Source organism: Petaurus breviceps, unplaced genomic scaffold, assembly GCF_028583685.1.
Source record: "Petaurus breviceps papuanus isolate PSGF00001 unplaced genomic scaffold, PetGlider_PUasm1.0 176, whole genome shotgun sequence".
Taxonomy (NCBI): Eukaryota; Metazoa; Chordata; class Mammalia; order Diprotodontia; family Petauridae; genus Petaurus; species Petaurus breviceps.
This window is the reverse complement of record NW_027185771.1, coordinates 31,592,885-31,608,823: the sequence shown is the minus strand read 5'-3', so window position 1 is coordinate 31,608,823 and position 15,939 is coordinate 31,592,885. Positions and strand designations below refer to the sequence as shown.

Genomic DNA, 15,939 nt, shown 5'->3' with positions numbered 1-15,939 from the left:
GCCTTCCTGCCTCTAGAAAGGTTATATAGTTCATTCCTACACAAGATCACATCAGGCTGAGGTAGAAGCAAATATGAAGATGAGATGACCTTCTTGTAGAGCCAGAGAAAGGAGAACTGAAGCCAAGAAGGGGATAAAATTGAAGGTTAGGAAGATATACTCAAAACTGAAGGGTTTTGAGGGAGACTAGCAGAAGCAGTTATGATCCTAGATATTTATTTTCTCTTGATCTGTGCCCAAGATTGAAATAACATTGCTTGCAATGGATTAAAAATGCCTGTCTTGAGCATGTGCACATTGTGTGTAAGTCTATTGTTGTCTGACAGCTGAGGAAAGGAACAGATAAGAGAAAAAAACAAGGAATGGCAAAGTCCAATAGGGATCAACACTTGCCATTTGCTAACCTAGATCCTAACCCTGACTCCCAGTAAACACCTTTGCCAGGGCTGCTTTGATTTCTCGGTTCTGCAGACTATAGATGTAAGGGTTTAGTGTTGGAGCTACCACGGAGAACATGACTATGGCCACAAGATCTTGGTATTCCTCTTGATCTTCAGCTTCTCCTGGAGGTTGTAAGTAGACACTCACCACAGTTCCATAGAAAAGTATAACTACAGTAAGATGGGATCCACAAGTGGAAAATGCCTTGCGGAAACCCCCAGGGGCTCGAATCTGACAAACAGCAGCTCCAATGAAGATATATGAGGCCAAAATGCAAAGAGCAGGCAAAATGATTACAGAACCACCCTCAAATATAACCATCATATAGTTGAGGGAAGTGTCAGAGCAGGCAAGATGTAGCAAAGGATGGATATCACAGAAGAAGTATGGGAGAGCATGATTGCTACAGAAGGTGAGACGAGCAAGGAGGGCTGTATGGAGCAGAGAATGTAGGGCCGTGCCCACCCACACAGCCCCCAGGAGCACCATGCATCGTGACAGGGTCACCACAGTAGGATAGTGCAGGGGTTTGCATATGGCTACATATCTATCCCATGCCATGGCAGCTAACACATAGCTGTCCACATTGCCTGCCATCAGGAAAAAGAAGACTTGAGACAGGCAGGCTGAATGGGTGATGGTCTGATCCCCTGTCAGCAGGGCATAGAGGAGCCTGGGCACTGTAGCAGAGGTGAAGCAGAGATCTGCCAGGGACAGGCTGACCAGGAGAACGTACATGGGTGTATGGAGGCGTGGGTCTGAGCCAACAGCAACAAGGATCAGCAGGTTCCCCAGGAGAGCTGCCAGATATAGGGCCAGGAACAGTGGGAACAGGAGATCTTGGTGACTGGAGAAGGCCAGGAGGAGGAACTCATAGGTGCTGGTCTGATTTTCCATTTTTATGTTGCTGCTCAATCTGAGCCTGGATTGGGGAGATGAAGAGATGGATTAAGAGAGAGAGAGAGTCCCACAGCTAATCCACTCACAAGGCTGGCTATTTAACCTCATTAAAGTCTTTCAAAAGGATGTTTTACAATCTGAAGAGATTTCATACTTCTCACCTTTGGCAGCATCATAGTGTATAAGCCCTAAAGAGCGCTAGTATCATCAAGTCATAAGCAAAATATGTGTTGTTAAGTCATGGTAGCAAAAACTTCTTTATTTCTTTATTACTTTTACTTGTTTTACTAAAATTTTACTTAAATTACTTTATCACTATTTCTTTATTACTTCTGTATTTCTCCCAGACGGCCTAACACAGTGTGCTACACTCCCCTTTTCCCCTGGAATGAATACCCATGAACCAAGTGATTTCCAGAAGTTTCCTTAAATTTGAAATTTCCAGTTGCTTCTGGAATGTGTCCACTGACTTTGACCACCACGAGGATAGTCATTCTGGAATAAATGCTACAGGCAGGAAGGGGTAACACTGGCATATATGACTCAGACTCATATCCTGTAGATCATCTTTATTCCTTTATAGCCCTGTTTCCTAAATCTTCTGGGGCTCTAGTTTTCACTTGAAAGGGTATCTTACTGATCTCTTTGGAGCAAAGATTACCTCTCTGAGATAAGGAAAAAAGTCCATCTTCCCTCAATTTCCCTGAAAGGTGTTTGGATAAAAATAAACCTTAAATAAATGCATCAACTCTGGTTTATGAGAAAAATATTTTTTGTTATCAGAAGACTAGCATTTAAATCTTAAGTCAACTCCTTGCTAGCTATGTGAACCTGGGCAAGTCACTTATTATCTTAACCTGCAATATTATATTGATATTTTCTCTACTGTTTTGCAGAGTCTCAAATGAAGTAATATGTATTTCCTTCTATGTTCATTATGTATAAACATATACATATAAATCTGCATATTTGCATATATGCAGAGGAGATCAAAGATAAAAAGAAAATCTCACACATATATGCAAATGTATACATATATGAGAATATAACTATATGAGCATGCATATATGTGTGTATACATATACATACATACACATATATATATATATATCCATTCTTTATGGAGAGAGAAGTTGAAACCAAAAAAAAAAAAAAACCCTATCCCTTGATTGGGGAATGGTTGAACAAATTATGCTCTATGCTCTGCTATAAGAGATGAGAAATATGTCTAAAATTTACAGCAAACTAAGTCAAATTTATTAGAATGAAAGTCATTCCACAATTGATAAATGGTCAAAGGATATGAATGGGCAGTTTTCACATGAAGAACTTAAAGCTGTTTATTGTCATATAAAAAATGCTCTAACTCACTATTGATTAGAGAAATGCAAGTTAAAACAACTCTGAGGTACCACATCACACTTATCAGATTGGCTAATGTGACAAGATAGGCAAATGATAAATGTTGGAGAAGATAGGGGAAAATTTGAACACTGATGCATTGTTGGTTTAGTTGTAAACTGATCCAACCATTCTGAAGAACAATTTTGAACTATGTCCAAAGGGCTACAAACCTGTGTATACCTTTTCATCCAGCAATACAACTACTAGGTCTGTATCCTAAAGAGATCATAAAAAAGGGGAAAGGACACACATGTGCAAAATTATTGATAGCTCTTTTGTGGTGGTAAAGAATTGGAAATTGAGAGGATGCCCATCAACTGGGGAATGGCTGAACAAGTTGTGGCATATGAATGTAATGGAATACTATTGTTCCATAAGAAATGGTGAGCAGGCAGACTTCAGTAAAACCTGGAAAGACTTGCATGAATTGGTGCTTAGTGAACTGAGCAAAACTGGCAGAACATAGTACACAGTAACAGCAATGCTGTGCAATTACTAATTTTGTTAGACTTAGCTCTTCGAGCAAACCAATGATCTAATACAACACCAAAAGATTCAGGATGGAAAATGTTATTCACATCTAGAGAAAGAACTATGGAATCTGAATGCTTATCAAAACTATTTTATCTTCCTCTTATTTCTATTTTTTGCTTCTCATGGTTTCCCCATTATATTCTGATCCTTCTTTCACAACATATAACTAATGTGAAAATACATTTAATATTTTCATACATGTGTAGCCTATATCAGATTGCATGCTGTCTTGGGGAGGTGGAAAATTCTTGGGGGGGGTAGGGTAAATTTAGAACTCAAAATCTTATAAATGCCATTATAAAAAACTAAAAGTAAATAAATTAATTCATTTTTAAAAAGAAATGGGAAATATGATGAATACAGAGAATTAAGGAAAGACACAAATTAATAGCCAAGTAAAGTAAGCAGAGTTAGAAAAAATAATATACATAATTGCTTCAACCAGTTCCTGTGCCATCCCAGACCAAACCCCCATTCATGGCCTCCATTGCCCTTTGTCTTAAGTCTCACCTCATTATAATATAAGTTATCTACAGGCAGGTGCCCTAACTCTACCTTCTGTTCTTACCTTAGAGGTTGGAATATAGTAAATTCTTAATAAATGGCTTTCATGTATCCACTAATATATAAATATCAATACATCATCATAATCATTAATAATTTCAAATTTTATCAAGTAGAATTAGGTACAAACTTAGGAACTTATATTTCTCCCTAAACCCTCCCCTTCTCCTACCATCCCTCTTACTTCAGAGGAAAACGCTGTCCTCAGGGTTTCTCAGGTTTGCAATCTAGGAATCATCTTGTATTTCCTCACTCTCTCTCACTGTCCTGCACCACCCCAAACCAATCTGTTGCCAAAACCTATTGATTTTACCTTTCTAACATCTCTCAATTGCCCCTCTTCCCTTCTCTGACACTGCCACCACTGTGGTGTTGTCCATCATCACCTGATCCCTGAACTATTATGATAGCCTGCTTGTTGGTCTTCCTGTCTCAAGTCTCTCCCCAACTCCAAACCATCTTTAATTTAGGCATTAAAGTGATTCCCCTATACTGCAGGTCCAATCATATCATCCCCTACTCCATAAACTCCAATGGCTCCCTATTGCATTAAGGACAATAAAAAATCCTCAAGGTCCTTTATAACCTAGACCCCTCTTACCTGTCCAGGCTTCTTACACCTTACTCCCCAACATGTATTTTTCAGTCCAGTGACACTGGCCTCCTGGCTCTTCCAGGAACAAAACACTTAATCTCTCATGTCCAGTCATTTTCTTTGGTTATCCCACATGGCTGGACTGCTCTCCCTGCTCTGCTTTACCTAACCAACCTTTCTTGACTTCCTTTAAGTCTCAACTAAAACCCTATCTTTTACTGGAAATCTTTCCAAATCGCTCTTAGTTTTAGTGCCTTTCCTCTGTTAATTATTTCCTATTTATCATCTATATAGCTTGATTTGTGTATATTTGTCTGCATGTTGTCTTTTCCATTAGACTCTAAGTTCCTTGAGGACAGGGATTTTCGCTTCTTGTTGTATCCAAAGCAAATAGCATACTTTTTTGGCACATAGTAGATGTTTAACAAATGTTGGTTCTTTGATTGCTCAACAAGCTCATTGATGTTTGAATTGTTAATACTTTTAACTATTAAAAGCACAAATTAAAAAAACACACATATTTCCTATATGGGTCAGAATATAGGAAACACTTTCCTTCCTAATCTGACAAAAGGTGTAACTTTAGTTTATAATTGCTGTTGTTTTTTAATGAATGCTAACATTTTTTTTTTACATTTCATTTAAGTGATTCATCTTTATACACCTACCTCACAGACTTTTTTCTTTCTTTTTTCCCATGGCTTCCGGTGACTCTGGAAGAGATACTGAGACCGATAACTTCAGGCCATTCTGCTTCACGAAAATTCAATTTATGCTCAAATTGAAAGACATAACCCTTACAATTTCACTATTTCATTGTTTTAAAATTTAATGTCATCTCCATCCCAAATGTTCATATATTGTTCTGATCAGCCTTGGACAAAGTTCCTTAAGAGTTTTAATTCGTCTTTCATATTGCTAACATTTTTCCTCTGTCTTGGGAATCTCCTGTTTTTTCTTGCTCCAAATCCTTTCGTGGCTCCCTACTTACAGACTTAAAGTCCCTTTGTCTAACATTTAATCCATTCAACATTTTGATTCCATCCTACCTTTCTGAATTTAAACCATTTTCTCCCCAAATTAGAGTATCCACAGGGGGTTGCATATACCCTGGACTCTTTCACCACTGTACTTCTGCTCACACAATTTTTTGTCCCTAAAATATCATTCCATTAGTATTAAATTTCTACTTATCACATAAATTCCATACCAAAAGCTGATTTCAGAAAGAAACCTTCCTTGATCCTTTGATTAGTAACAAATCTATCTAATTTGGACCTCTTAATCATCAGGGATTTCAGTTATTTATACATATACCATTTGATTTAAAACCTTACTGTGATGCCATATCGTACTGCAAAATTTATACTAGCAGAATTAAAACACTGACAAGTTATGTCAGGCTCAAAGGACTTCAAGCAGAGGCCCTGGGTATATGTCTCTTTTCTGAGTGTAACTGCCTTTCTGGTGAAGGCTGGACTCTGGTCAGGGGGGGGTCTAAGTCTCTGAAGACTTTGGGACTTGTACCTCCTCCCAGTGACGGAAGAGAGGAAACTTAACCCAGTACCAGGACTGCATGCTTGGCAGGGACAGGGGGTGGGGTTTCTTGGAGTTCTGGATGGGGACTGAAGGGAGGCAGTGATGTTTTCCCTCAATACATAAAGCAGAAGCAGGATGGTACCATCTGGCAACTCCCTTCCTCAGACTCAGTCCTCCAAAGGAGATCAAGAAAGGGAACAATGAAAGGAGAACGTGTTAAGGAATAAGACTGTGCTTATTAGCATAGGTGCTAGAACCAGCAGCAAGGAATTTAAGGTAAAAAAAGATACTGAGGAACTGAAGAATTGGTATTCTTCACTCCCCTCCCCCTGCCATATTGTAGAGGGATTCAAGTGTCATCCAATCCTAATCATGTCTTTTTCATCTGTTAAAATCTGCATCTGGATTGTACCTGCCGAAACAAACTCAGGAACTATATAAACAAATTACAAAACACTTTTCACACAAATTAGTCAGATCTACATAACTGGAAAAGCATCAGTTGCTCATGGGAAGTCCGAACTAATGTAATAAACATGACAATTCTACCTAAATTAATTTACCTATTCAGTGCCATACAAAACTAATCAAAAATTATTTTATAGAGCTAGAAAAGATAATAACAAAATTCATCTGGAAGAACAGGAGATCCAGAATATCAAGGGAATTAATGGAAAGAAATGCTAGGGAAGGTGGCCTAGCTGTACCAGATGCAAAACAGTATTATAAAGTGACAATCATCAAAACTATTTGGTACTGGCTAAGAAATAGAGTGGTGGGATCAGTGGAATAGGTCAAGTACAAAAGACACAGTTGGCAATTACTATAGCAATCTGCTGTAAGAACTAATACAGAGGAAGCAGGTGGGGGTAGAGTGTTGGTAATGTTGGAACCTTGCCCTTCTCTGGGTTGAAGAAGAAACAACATATACATTTAGAAGGATGTAGAAGTCTTCTGAATGTGTAGAAAGCTGAAAAAACTGGGGGACAGAGTGGAAGAGGGACTTTTAGAGGGGTATGTGGATGAGGATTAAGGAGGGTGGGGGGCTATGGGAGGAGAAAGGGGATGAGGGGATTCTGGGAGGGTTTATTTGTAGTTTCATGTGCAATCATCCTTTTTTGTTGTACTGTAATATGGTAATGCTTGCTTTGTGCCATGAATTGAAGATTAAGTAAATTCTAAAACAAAGAGAAATGTTTGCCCAATTAGTATCCTATGTAGCTTCCTGAACTTTGAAATTCTAGAGGCTTACTAATTTTTTTTAAATTTAATTGAATTGATAGGAGACAGAAGATTAAGCCACTAAATACACATATATCTGTCTGTAAGAACAATTTGAAACCAAGATATGAATTGACCAGAAAAGCAGCTTCCCACTTCCTCATATCTTCAAACAGCCTGACAGACTTTAGTATGTATCTCCCTTTGGAATGAAGGACAGAAAAGTTAAAACAATAGTCAGAAACATGTGATTTTTTTTATTATTCCCAGGCCTCTGTCCTGTGGGGTGTACCTGCTACTTAAACCCTACTTCAGTCCTTTGATTGAGTCACCCAGTCTGTCTCTAACCCCTCTCCAACCCCAAGACACATTTCAAGCAAAGGAAAGATCATTTGGTCTCATTGCTAGAGAAAGCTTGCCATAGTCACCCTATCTTCAACATTACCTGCCTGTAGGATAGGTCCAAACCTAAAAAGCTTTTGAAAAGAACTTCCAGACACTCAGACACTTCTCCCCACTTCTCCTGCTTCAGCCACCTAAACTTCACTCACCTTAGCAAAACACTTGCTGACTTTCCATAAACTTTCAGAGGGAGACTCCTCCTTTGGCTCTAATCCATATAGGGATGTCTGTTTCAAAATATTGTACCCAAACCTACAGCTTTTTAAAGATTAGAGGTTAGAGATGAAGTGGAGAGACAAAGAAGAGAGGGAATGAGAGAGAGCACAGGACACTTGCCCTACCTTCATGCCACAGTGCTCTGCCAAAAGACAGATGGGAATATTTAAAGGGCCAGTCATCGGGAGATGGTTCTGGAAGTGGAGGGGATTGGGGGCCTCTGCAGTTCCTTCTCTTATTCTCAAGGGTCTCTCTGTTAATGTTTTCTCCCTTCACTCCCAGTTTCCCATTACCATACCCTTGTCTCCTCTGAGGCCTCATTATAAAGAACGTGAAAACACCAGACACCACCAGATATTCTCTGCTGGTGCCCAGGATTTCCTGGCAGCATATATTGTCCCCCCTCATTAACCTATGACAGATCTCACACTATGCCTGGTTTCTTTATTATTCCTCTTCCTTTCTTTCAAAGGTCCAGGGTTAGTTCACCCAATTCTGGTTGCCAACGCCTGTCATTCTAACAGGTTTTCTGTCCTCCTAGACCTCTTGGGGGAAGAATATTTCTATTTTTTTACAATTCTGAAGAGGCACAGAGGCACCAGTTGTGGAAGCCTTGAAGAGCAGGCTTAAAAATTTGAACTTTTCTAATAAACAATAGGAAACCTTTGATCACAGGAAGAAGATTTGATCACAGCCAGAAGATCTAACAGAGGCATGACCTACAGATCATAGCTAGCAGAGAATAGAGAAAGACAGACTTGATTAAAGGATACGTAATGTTTTTTGCCACAACAAAAAGAACTACAAATATATATATATACATATATATACATACATAGACACACATATACACACACACACATGCATGCACGAACACATTTGTTGTCCTTTGTTCTTGAAGAGGACCAAAATGACATCATGATGATGGTGGGGTCAAGGTCCAGTTTGTCTAACTGTGACTGATTAGTCTAATATGAGTTCAGAAGCCTCTACCACAGGTTGGCCCCAAATGAACAAAAACAAGTCCCTCTTTCTGAGATTGAACAGACTTGAATTTTTATGGAAAAATGATTAGAAATGAGAATTCAAAAATATGTTGTTTATAAGAGACATACTTGAAACAAAAACACGCAGAGAATTGAGGTAAGGTGGTAGAGCAGAATGTATTATTCTTCAGCTGAAGGAAAAAAGGCAAGGTAGCAATCATGGCCTTAGATAAAGTAAAGGGAAAAATAGAATTAAAATAGATAATTAGGGAAACTACATTTAGAGAAAGGTACTGCAGACAATGAAGAAATACAAAAACTTTGCAGCAAGTTTCTCTGATAAAGACCTCATTTATCAAATGCTGAATACAGAACTGAGTCAAATTTATAAAAATAAGAGCTATTCCCCCATTAAAATAGTGTCAAGGGATATCAGCATGTGATTTTTAGAAGAAATCAAAACTATCTATAAAAATACAAAAAAATTCTCAAAATCACTTTTGAATAAAGAAATTCAAAATAAAACAGTTCTGAGATAGCACCTCACACTTATTAGAAATGACAAACATTGGAAGGGATGAAAGAAAATAGGTACATTATTTAATTGTTGGTGGAGTTGTAATCATTCTAGAGAACAATTTAGAATAATGCTCAAAGTGCTCTAAAGCTATGTATATCCTATAGACCCATCAACATCACTACTATATCCATACCCCAAGGAGATAAAAGAAAAAAAGAAAATGACCTATATGTACATGGCTGTTTATAGCAACTCTCCCTACATGAGCTATAGGACATATTTACAGCAGCTAGTTTCCTTCAGTGACTTCTTTCCTTCACTAACTGGCAGAAAATACTGAATTGCTACAAAAGAAAGACTTCAGCAGCCCAAGGAATTCATTATTTTGTCTCCAAAGCAAGGTATAGTTCCCTTTGATTTAATGCAACTAGCTGACCAACAACGGCACTTTCCACCTAAATCTCCTGTACCTAGTGACATGAATAATCATGTTTTCTCCCCTTTGTATAACCATCTGCTTTTTAATGAGCAGCCATTATTTTCTTTGTCTTATTTAACTTATAAATGTTTCTAGTCAAATTGTGAAAGACATGCATTTCTAGCAACTGCTTGTGGAGTGTCACATTTTTCATCAATAAACTGAAATAAAAGCCTGTAAAGATGACTTCAGACATCTTGAACTGGATGTCAAGTGAGTATCTTAAACTCAATATGTGCAAAACTGAACTCATTATCTTTTGCCCTGAACCCTGCCCTCCTTCCTTATTTCACTGTTACCATTGAGGGCAACATTAATGTCCCAGTCCCCCAATCTCTCAACCTAGCTGTCATGCTTGATTGCTCTCTATAATGTATCCCTCATTTCCAAACTTTTGCCAAGGCCGATTGGTTTCACCTTTACCACATCTCTCTAATATTCCCCTTTCTGTCATCCCTCATCATCTCACACTTTTTCTTTTATATTAGTATGCTGGTGTGTGTCCTTGTCTCTAGTCTCCCCATTTCAATTCACCTTCCATTCAGCTGCCAAAGGGATTTTCCAAAAGTTTAGGTCTGACAATATCACCACCCTGTTATTCAATAAACTCCAGTGACTCCCTATCTCTTCCAGAATCAAATACAAAATCCTCTTCCTGACATTTAAAGTCCTTCATAACCTGGCCCTCTTCACATTCTTTTTTTTTTTCAGTCTTCTTACATTTTACTTACTAACACATACTTTTGGATATAGTAACGAAGTCTCTTTCCAGTATCACAGAAAAGACACTCTTATCTCTCACCATTGTGTATTTCCTCTGGTTGTCCCTTCTGCCTGGAATGCTCTCCATCTTCAACTCTACCTGCCGGCTATCCTGATTTCCTTTAAATCTCAACTTAAGCTCTATCTTCTACAGGAAGCCCTTCTCAGTTCTTCTTAATTTTATCTAGCACATTCCATTTATGTTTTTTTTTTTTAAAGCAATCAGGGTTAAGTAACTTGCCCAAGGTTACACGGCCAGTTATTTCTGGGTGTGGTGCTAAGTATCTGAGCCTGGATTTGATCCCCAGGTCATCCTGACACTGGAGCCGGTACTCTTTACTTGCTGAGCCACCTGGCCTCCCCTAAGAAATTGGGGTTAAGTAACTTGCTCAAGGTTACACGGCCAGGTGTTTCTGGGTGGGTGCTAAGTGTCTGAGGCTGGATTCAATCCCCAGGTTATCCCAACACTGGAGCCAGTACTCTTACTCGCTGTGCTACCTGGCCGCCCCATCCATTTATGTTTTCTTATTTATCCTATGTATAGGTTGTTTGTACATATCTGTCTACTTCTTGTCTCCCCAGTAAGATTGGGAGCTCCTTGATGCCTTTTCTTTCTTTTTGCATTCCCATTGCTTATCATAGTACTCGGAACATAGTAGGTACCTAGGAAACGTTGATTGACTGATAGTCTCCATTTCATGTTGTCTTGATAGTGGCTAATCAATGACCTAAAGAAAATTCATTCAACAATTTTGGTGGCTCAGACAGAACTATACTAACCCAGCCCTTTTTCCCATCCCAATATCTGGGAATGATCATGTATAACAGTTTAGTTGGTATATACATATAACTTTATTGGTGTATGCATATATAAGGAAGAGTGAATTTTATTTTCAATCCTCATGCTTATGCAATGTCCTCCCATGCCTAGAACTTCATTTTTCTTGATGTTCTATGGAGTTTGTAGTTTCCTTCAAAGCTCAGCTAAAGTGCCAATGCGTACAGATATCTGCCCTGAGTTCTTTCACTCACTAGCATGTCACTTTAAAGGCCTTAGTTTGAATTTACTCTGTAAGCACAACCTACCTATCTGTACTGTTCATTTTGTTTCCCTCCAACCACAAAATGTAAGCTCCATGAGGGCAGGAAATGTTTCATTTATATTTTCCTTTATATACTGAGCTCAGTATACTGTAGGTACTTAATCTATGCTTGTTGGATGAGTAAATAAATAGTAATGTGTGAGTGTGACTGTGTTTTTTCATCGAAGAAGTTCAATCAAATGAGAAAACACAATTACTTGAGAAGCAGGTACTTATGACTACATGTATCTCTAGGCAGGAAATGATTTTTCATTCAGACCCTAAAATCCATGTCCTTTCTTAGAGTGTGAGCTCCAGGTCTCCAATTCAAGATCCATAAAGTTGCTTCTGTGTTGTATAAGAAGAGTATGTTCTAGGTACAGTCCAAGTAAAGCAACTGTCACAGGGACTACCAGTCAGAAAAAGTGGACAGAGGACTGGGTTCTATGGCTTCTTACATGTTCATTCCAGTAGGTGGGATAATGTGAGTAGGTGTGAGAAATCTTGTGATAGTTTGGTGCATTTCTGAACTTTGCAACCCCCCCAAAAGACTCAGATTTGGAAATTGTGTAAAATTTGACCATGAGAGTTTTTTTCAGATTTTGATACTTTCAAGTATTGAAGGAGCATGATAAAAAATTTTTAATAATTTTAGTAAAATTTGTATTATTCAAAATAATAGCATTATAAGAAGCAGGAAAACTGGAGTTCAACTCATACTTCTGACACATTCTGTCAGCATGACTTTGGGCAAGTCACTGAAGCTCTCATTTCTCTGTATGCTGCAGAGAAACTTTCAATTTTCACTAGCAGAGGGAGTTTCCTCATTCAGGGAGTTTCTGGTATCAATCAAATCTCAGGTCCAATGCATATCTCTATCATTATTATTTTAAAAAAGAGGGAGTGCAATGGATATGAAGCTGGCACTCTGTTGCTCTCTTTTTAAAATATTACTTTTTCAGGACTTAAGAGTAGTGGTCAATTGCTAGCCCTAATGTTAGAGAAAAAGGATTAGTCATGTGAAACCATTTCCATCTCTTTGACCACCTGAAAAGGCAGAGTGTGTCACTCCATCTAGAGTCACTGATTGAGTCATTGTTCTTAAGTTAATACTTTTGACATCTTCCCAACCAGGAAACTGGAGAGGAATATCCTCCTTTCCCAACAAAGAACAGAAAAAAAGATCCCTTCTTAAACCTGGGCCATTGACTTATGAAAATTTAAGAACTTATTGGCTCTTTTCATCTGATCATTCTCAAGCCTTACATTTCATTCCCCAAAATGTCTTGTTTACACCTAATTTCCTTTCATTAGGAAAAAAAATGACTGATTGTTTATACTTTTTTTTCTTTTTGCTAGAAAAATGTAGGTATCCATTGATACTTGGCAATCTTGCTGTGTACTGAACAGGATCTTCAACTGGGAAAAAAATTATTTCAAACCCCAGGTCTGACATTAATTAAATGTGTGATCTTGGGCAAGTCTGAAAACCTCCCTGGACCTCCGTTTCCTTATAAGCAAAATGAGAATGTGACACATTAAATTATCTCTAAAATCCTTTCCAATTCTGAAATTTTGTGATTTTCACATTAGGTATTGAAAAACACTTCCTGTTTCTGTTTAATTTTGTACATGTCTGTTATTGGCTAGTCCCAAAGAATTCAAGCTTCTTTGTCTTTTTCATCTCTTTTATCAATGGATTTTGATAATCTTGATACTAATGCTGTGGGATTCCTTAAAGATCTCAGCAATGAAAATATAGCTTCATTCATTCATTGTTCTTTCACTAATTTACCAGATATTAGTAGAATTATCCAAAAGGGAAAAGCACTCTCAATAGGTAATGACTGCCATGTTACTGGAGATCTTTGAGTATCAGTTTTAAGATTTTTTTTTTTGTTGAGAATGTTTTGGAGTCAATGGTTGACCAGGGCTTGGGTTTGGACAATTTTAAGAGATGAAGTCTCTTCAACCTCTAATGTTCTAGATTTCTAATCACCCAATGTATCATTCTAGACTACATATTATCTTAGCCATTCAATGCCGGGGAAACTATCTCAATTAGGATAGTTGCAATAGGAATAGAGAAGATGGCATTAATGAAAGAGATCATGTGTCTAATTTTTCTTTATTTGAGTCTCTTAAGGAACCTTCTATTTAGTTTTTCAAGGTTGATATAAAGTTAATTATGTTGTAGGAAAATGCCTAGCCCAGATCTGTGTGTATGTATGCTGTTGCTTTACTATTGAGAGAAGAAGTTGGGGAGAAAATTGTGAGGGCACCATGTTCTAGAAAGGATCTTCAAAATCTAAATATCAAATATCTCTCAAGTTGCAATTCAGAACAAAGATGCTTAACGGGTCACAGTTAGTCTTGTTGGAAAGTTCTGTATCAGGTTGAAATCTGTCATGAGCCTTCCTGCCTCTAGAAAGGTTATACAGTTCATTCCTACACAAGATCACTTCAGCCTGAGGTAGAAGCAAATATGAAGATGAGATGACTTTATTGCAAAGCTAGAGAGAGGAGAACTGAAGTCAAGAATGGGATAAAATTCAAGGTTAGGAAGATGTACTCAAAACTGAAGGATCTTTGAGGGAGACTATCAGAAGCAATTGTGGTCCTAGATATTGACTTTCCCTTGGTTCTCAAGCCTGAAATAAAATTGCTTCTGTTGCGTGAAAGTGCCTGACCTTAGTATGTGTGCACATGTGTGTAAGTTTATTGTTTTCAGACCATTAAGGAAAGGAACAGATGAGAGAAAAACAAGGGAAGACAAAGTCCAGCAGGAATCCTACACTGGTCATTTGCTCACCAAGACCCTGACCCTAACTCCCCATGAACACCTTTGCCAGAGCTGCTTTTATTTCTTGGTTTTTCAGACTATAGATGTAGGGGTTTAGTGCTGGAGCCACTACGGAGAACATGACGGTGGCCACAAGATCTTGGTCTTCCTTTTGGCCCTCAGCCTGCTGTGGGGGCTTCAGGTAGACAGCCACCACGGTTCCATAGAAAAGTATAACTACAGTAAGATGGGATCCACAAGTGGAAAATGCCTTGCGGAAACCCCCAGGGGCTCGAATCTGACAAACAGCAGCTCCAATGAAGATATATGAGGCCATAATGCAAACAACAGGCACAGCAATTACAAAGCCACCCTCAACTATAACCATCATATAGTTGAGGGAAGTGTCAGAGCAGGCAAGATGTAGCAAAGGATGGATGTCACAGAAGAAGTATGGGAGAGCATGATTGCTACAGAAGGTGAGACCAACAAGGAGGGCTGTATGGAGCAGAGAATGTAGGGCCGTGCCCACCCACACAGCCCCCAGGAGCACCATGCATCGTGACAGGGTCACCACAGTAGGATAGTGCAGGGGTTTGCATATGGCTACATATCTATCCCATGCCATGGCAGCTAACACATAGCTGTCCACATTGCCTGCCATCTGGAAAAAGAAGACTTGGGACAGGCAGGCCGAATGGGTGATGGTCTGGTCACCTGTCAGCAGGGCATAGAGGAGCCTGGGCACTGTAGCAGAGGTGAAGCAGAGATCTGCCAGGGACAGGTTGACCAAGAACACATACATGGGTGTATGGAGGCGTGGGTCTGAGCCAACAGCAACAAGGATCAGCAGGTTCCCCAGGAGAGCTGCCAGATATAGGGCCAGGAACAGTGGGAACAGGAGATCTTGGTGACTGGAGAAGGCCAGGAGACGGAACTCATAGGTGCTGGTCTGATTTTCTATTTTTATGTTGCGTCTGAGCCTAGAATGGGGAGATGAAGAGATGGATTGAGAGAAGGTCCCACAGCAAATCCACCCACAAGGCACCTCATTAAGATCTTTCAAAAGGATGTTTCATAGCCTGAAGAGATTTCAAGACTTCTTAACTATAGCAGCTTCAGGGGAATAAGGGTACTAGCGCTACAGAACACTGATGTAATAAGCAAGTCACACATAAAATGTGTGCTATAAAGTCATCATAGGAAAAATAACAGTCTTCACTTCTATCTCCCAAAGGGTTTCACATAATCCCCTATACCTCTCTTTGTTCCTGGAATGGATACCTATGCCCAAACTCTTCTAGAATTTTGCTTACTTAAACTCAAAGATCCCAGTTGCCTCTAGGATCTATTCAGTATTTTTGAATACCCACTCATCCATGCACAAAACACCTCTAGAACTGTTATCCTGTAAAGAATCAAGAAGGGGACAACGCTATACCTAAGACTCCTTTCTTGCAATTTTTTTTTCCTGAGCCCCAGATCATCTGTGGTTCTAATCTTCATTTGAATC

General features: G+C 38.9%; 2 protein-coding genes across 2 annotated transcripts; both read right to left on the bottom strand.

Moving 5' to 3' along the window:
- Nucleotides 1-411: 411 nt before the first annotated feature.
- Nucleotides 412-1,338, bottom strand: LOC138159549 (olfactory receptor 1f45-like). Its single transcript, XM_069085900.1, has one exon. The coding sequence runs from the start codon at nt 1,336-1,338 to the stop codon at nt 412-414; it is 927 nt and encodes a 308-aa protein (XP_068942001.1).
- Nucleotides 1,339-14,469: 13,131 nt separating this feature from the next.
- On the bottom strand, nt 14,470-15,231 carry LOC138159548 (olfactory receptor 1f45-like). The gene has a single exon (XM_069085898.1). It carries the CDS (start codon nt 15,229-15,231, stop codon nt 14,470-14,472), a length of 762 nt encoding a protein of 253 aa, XP_068941999.1.
- Between the last annotated feature and the right edge of the window lie 708 nt (nt 15,232-15,939).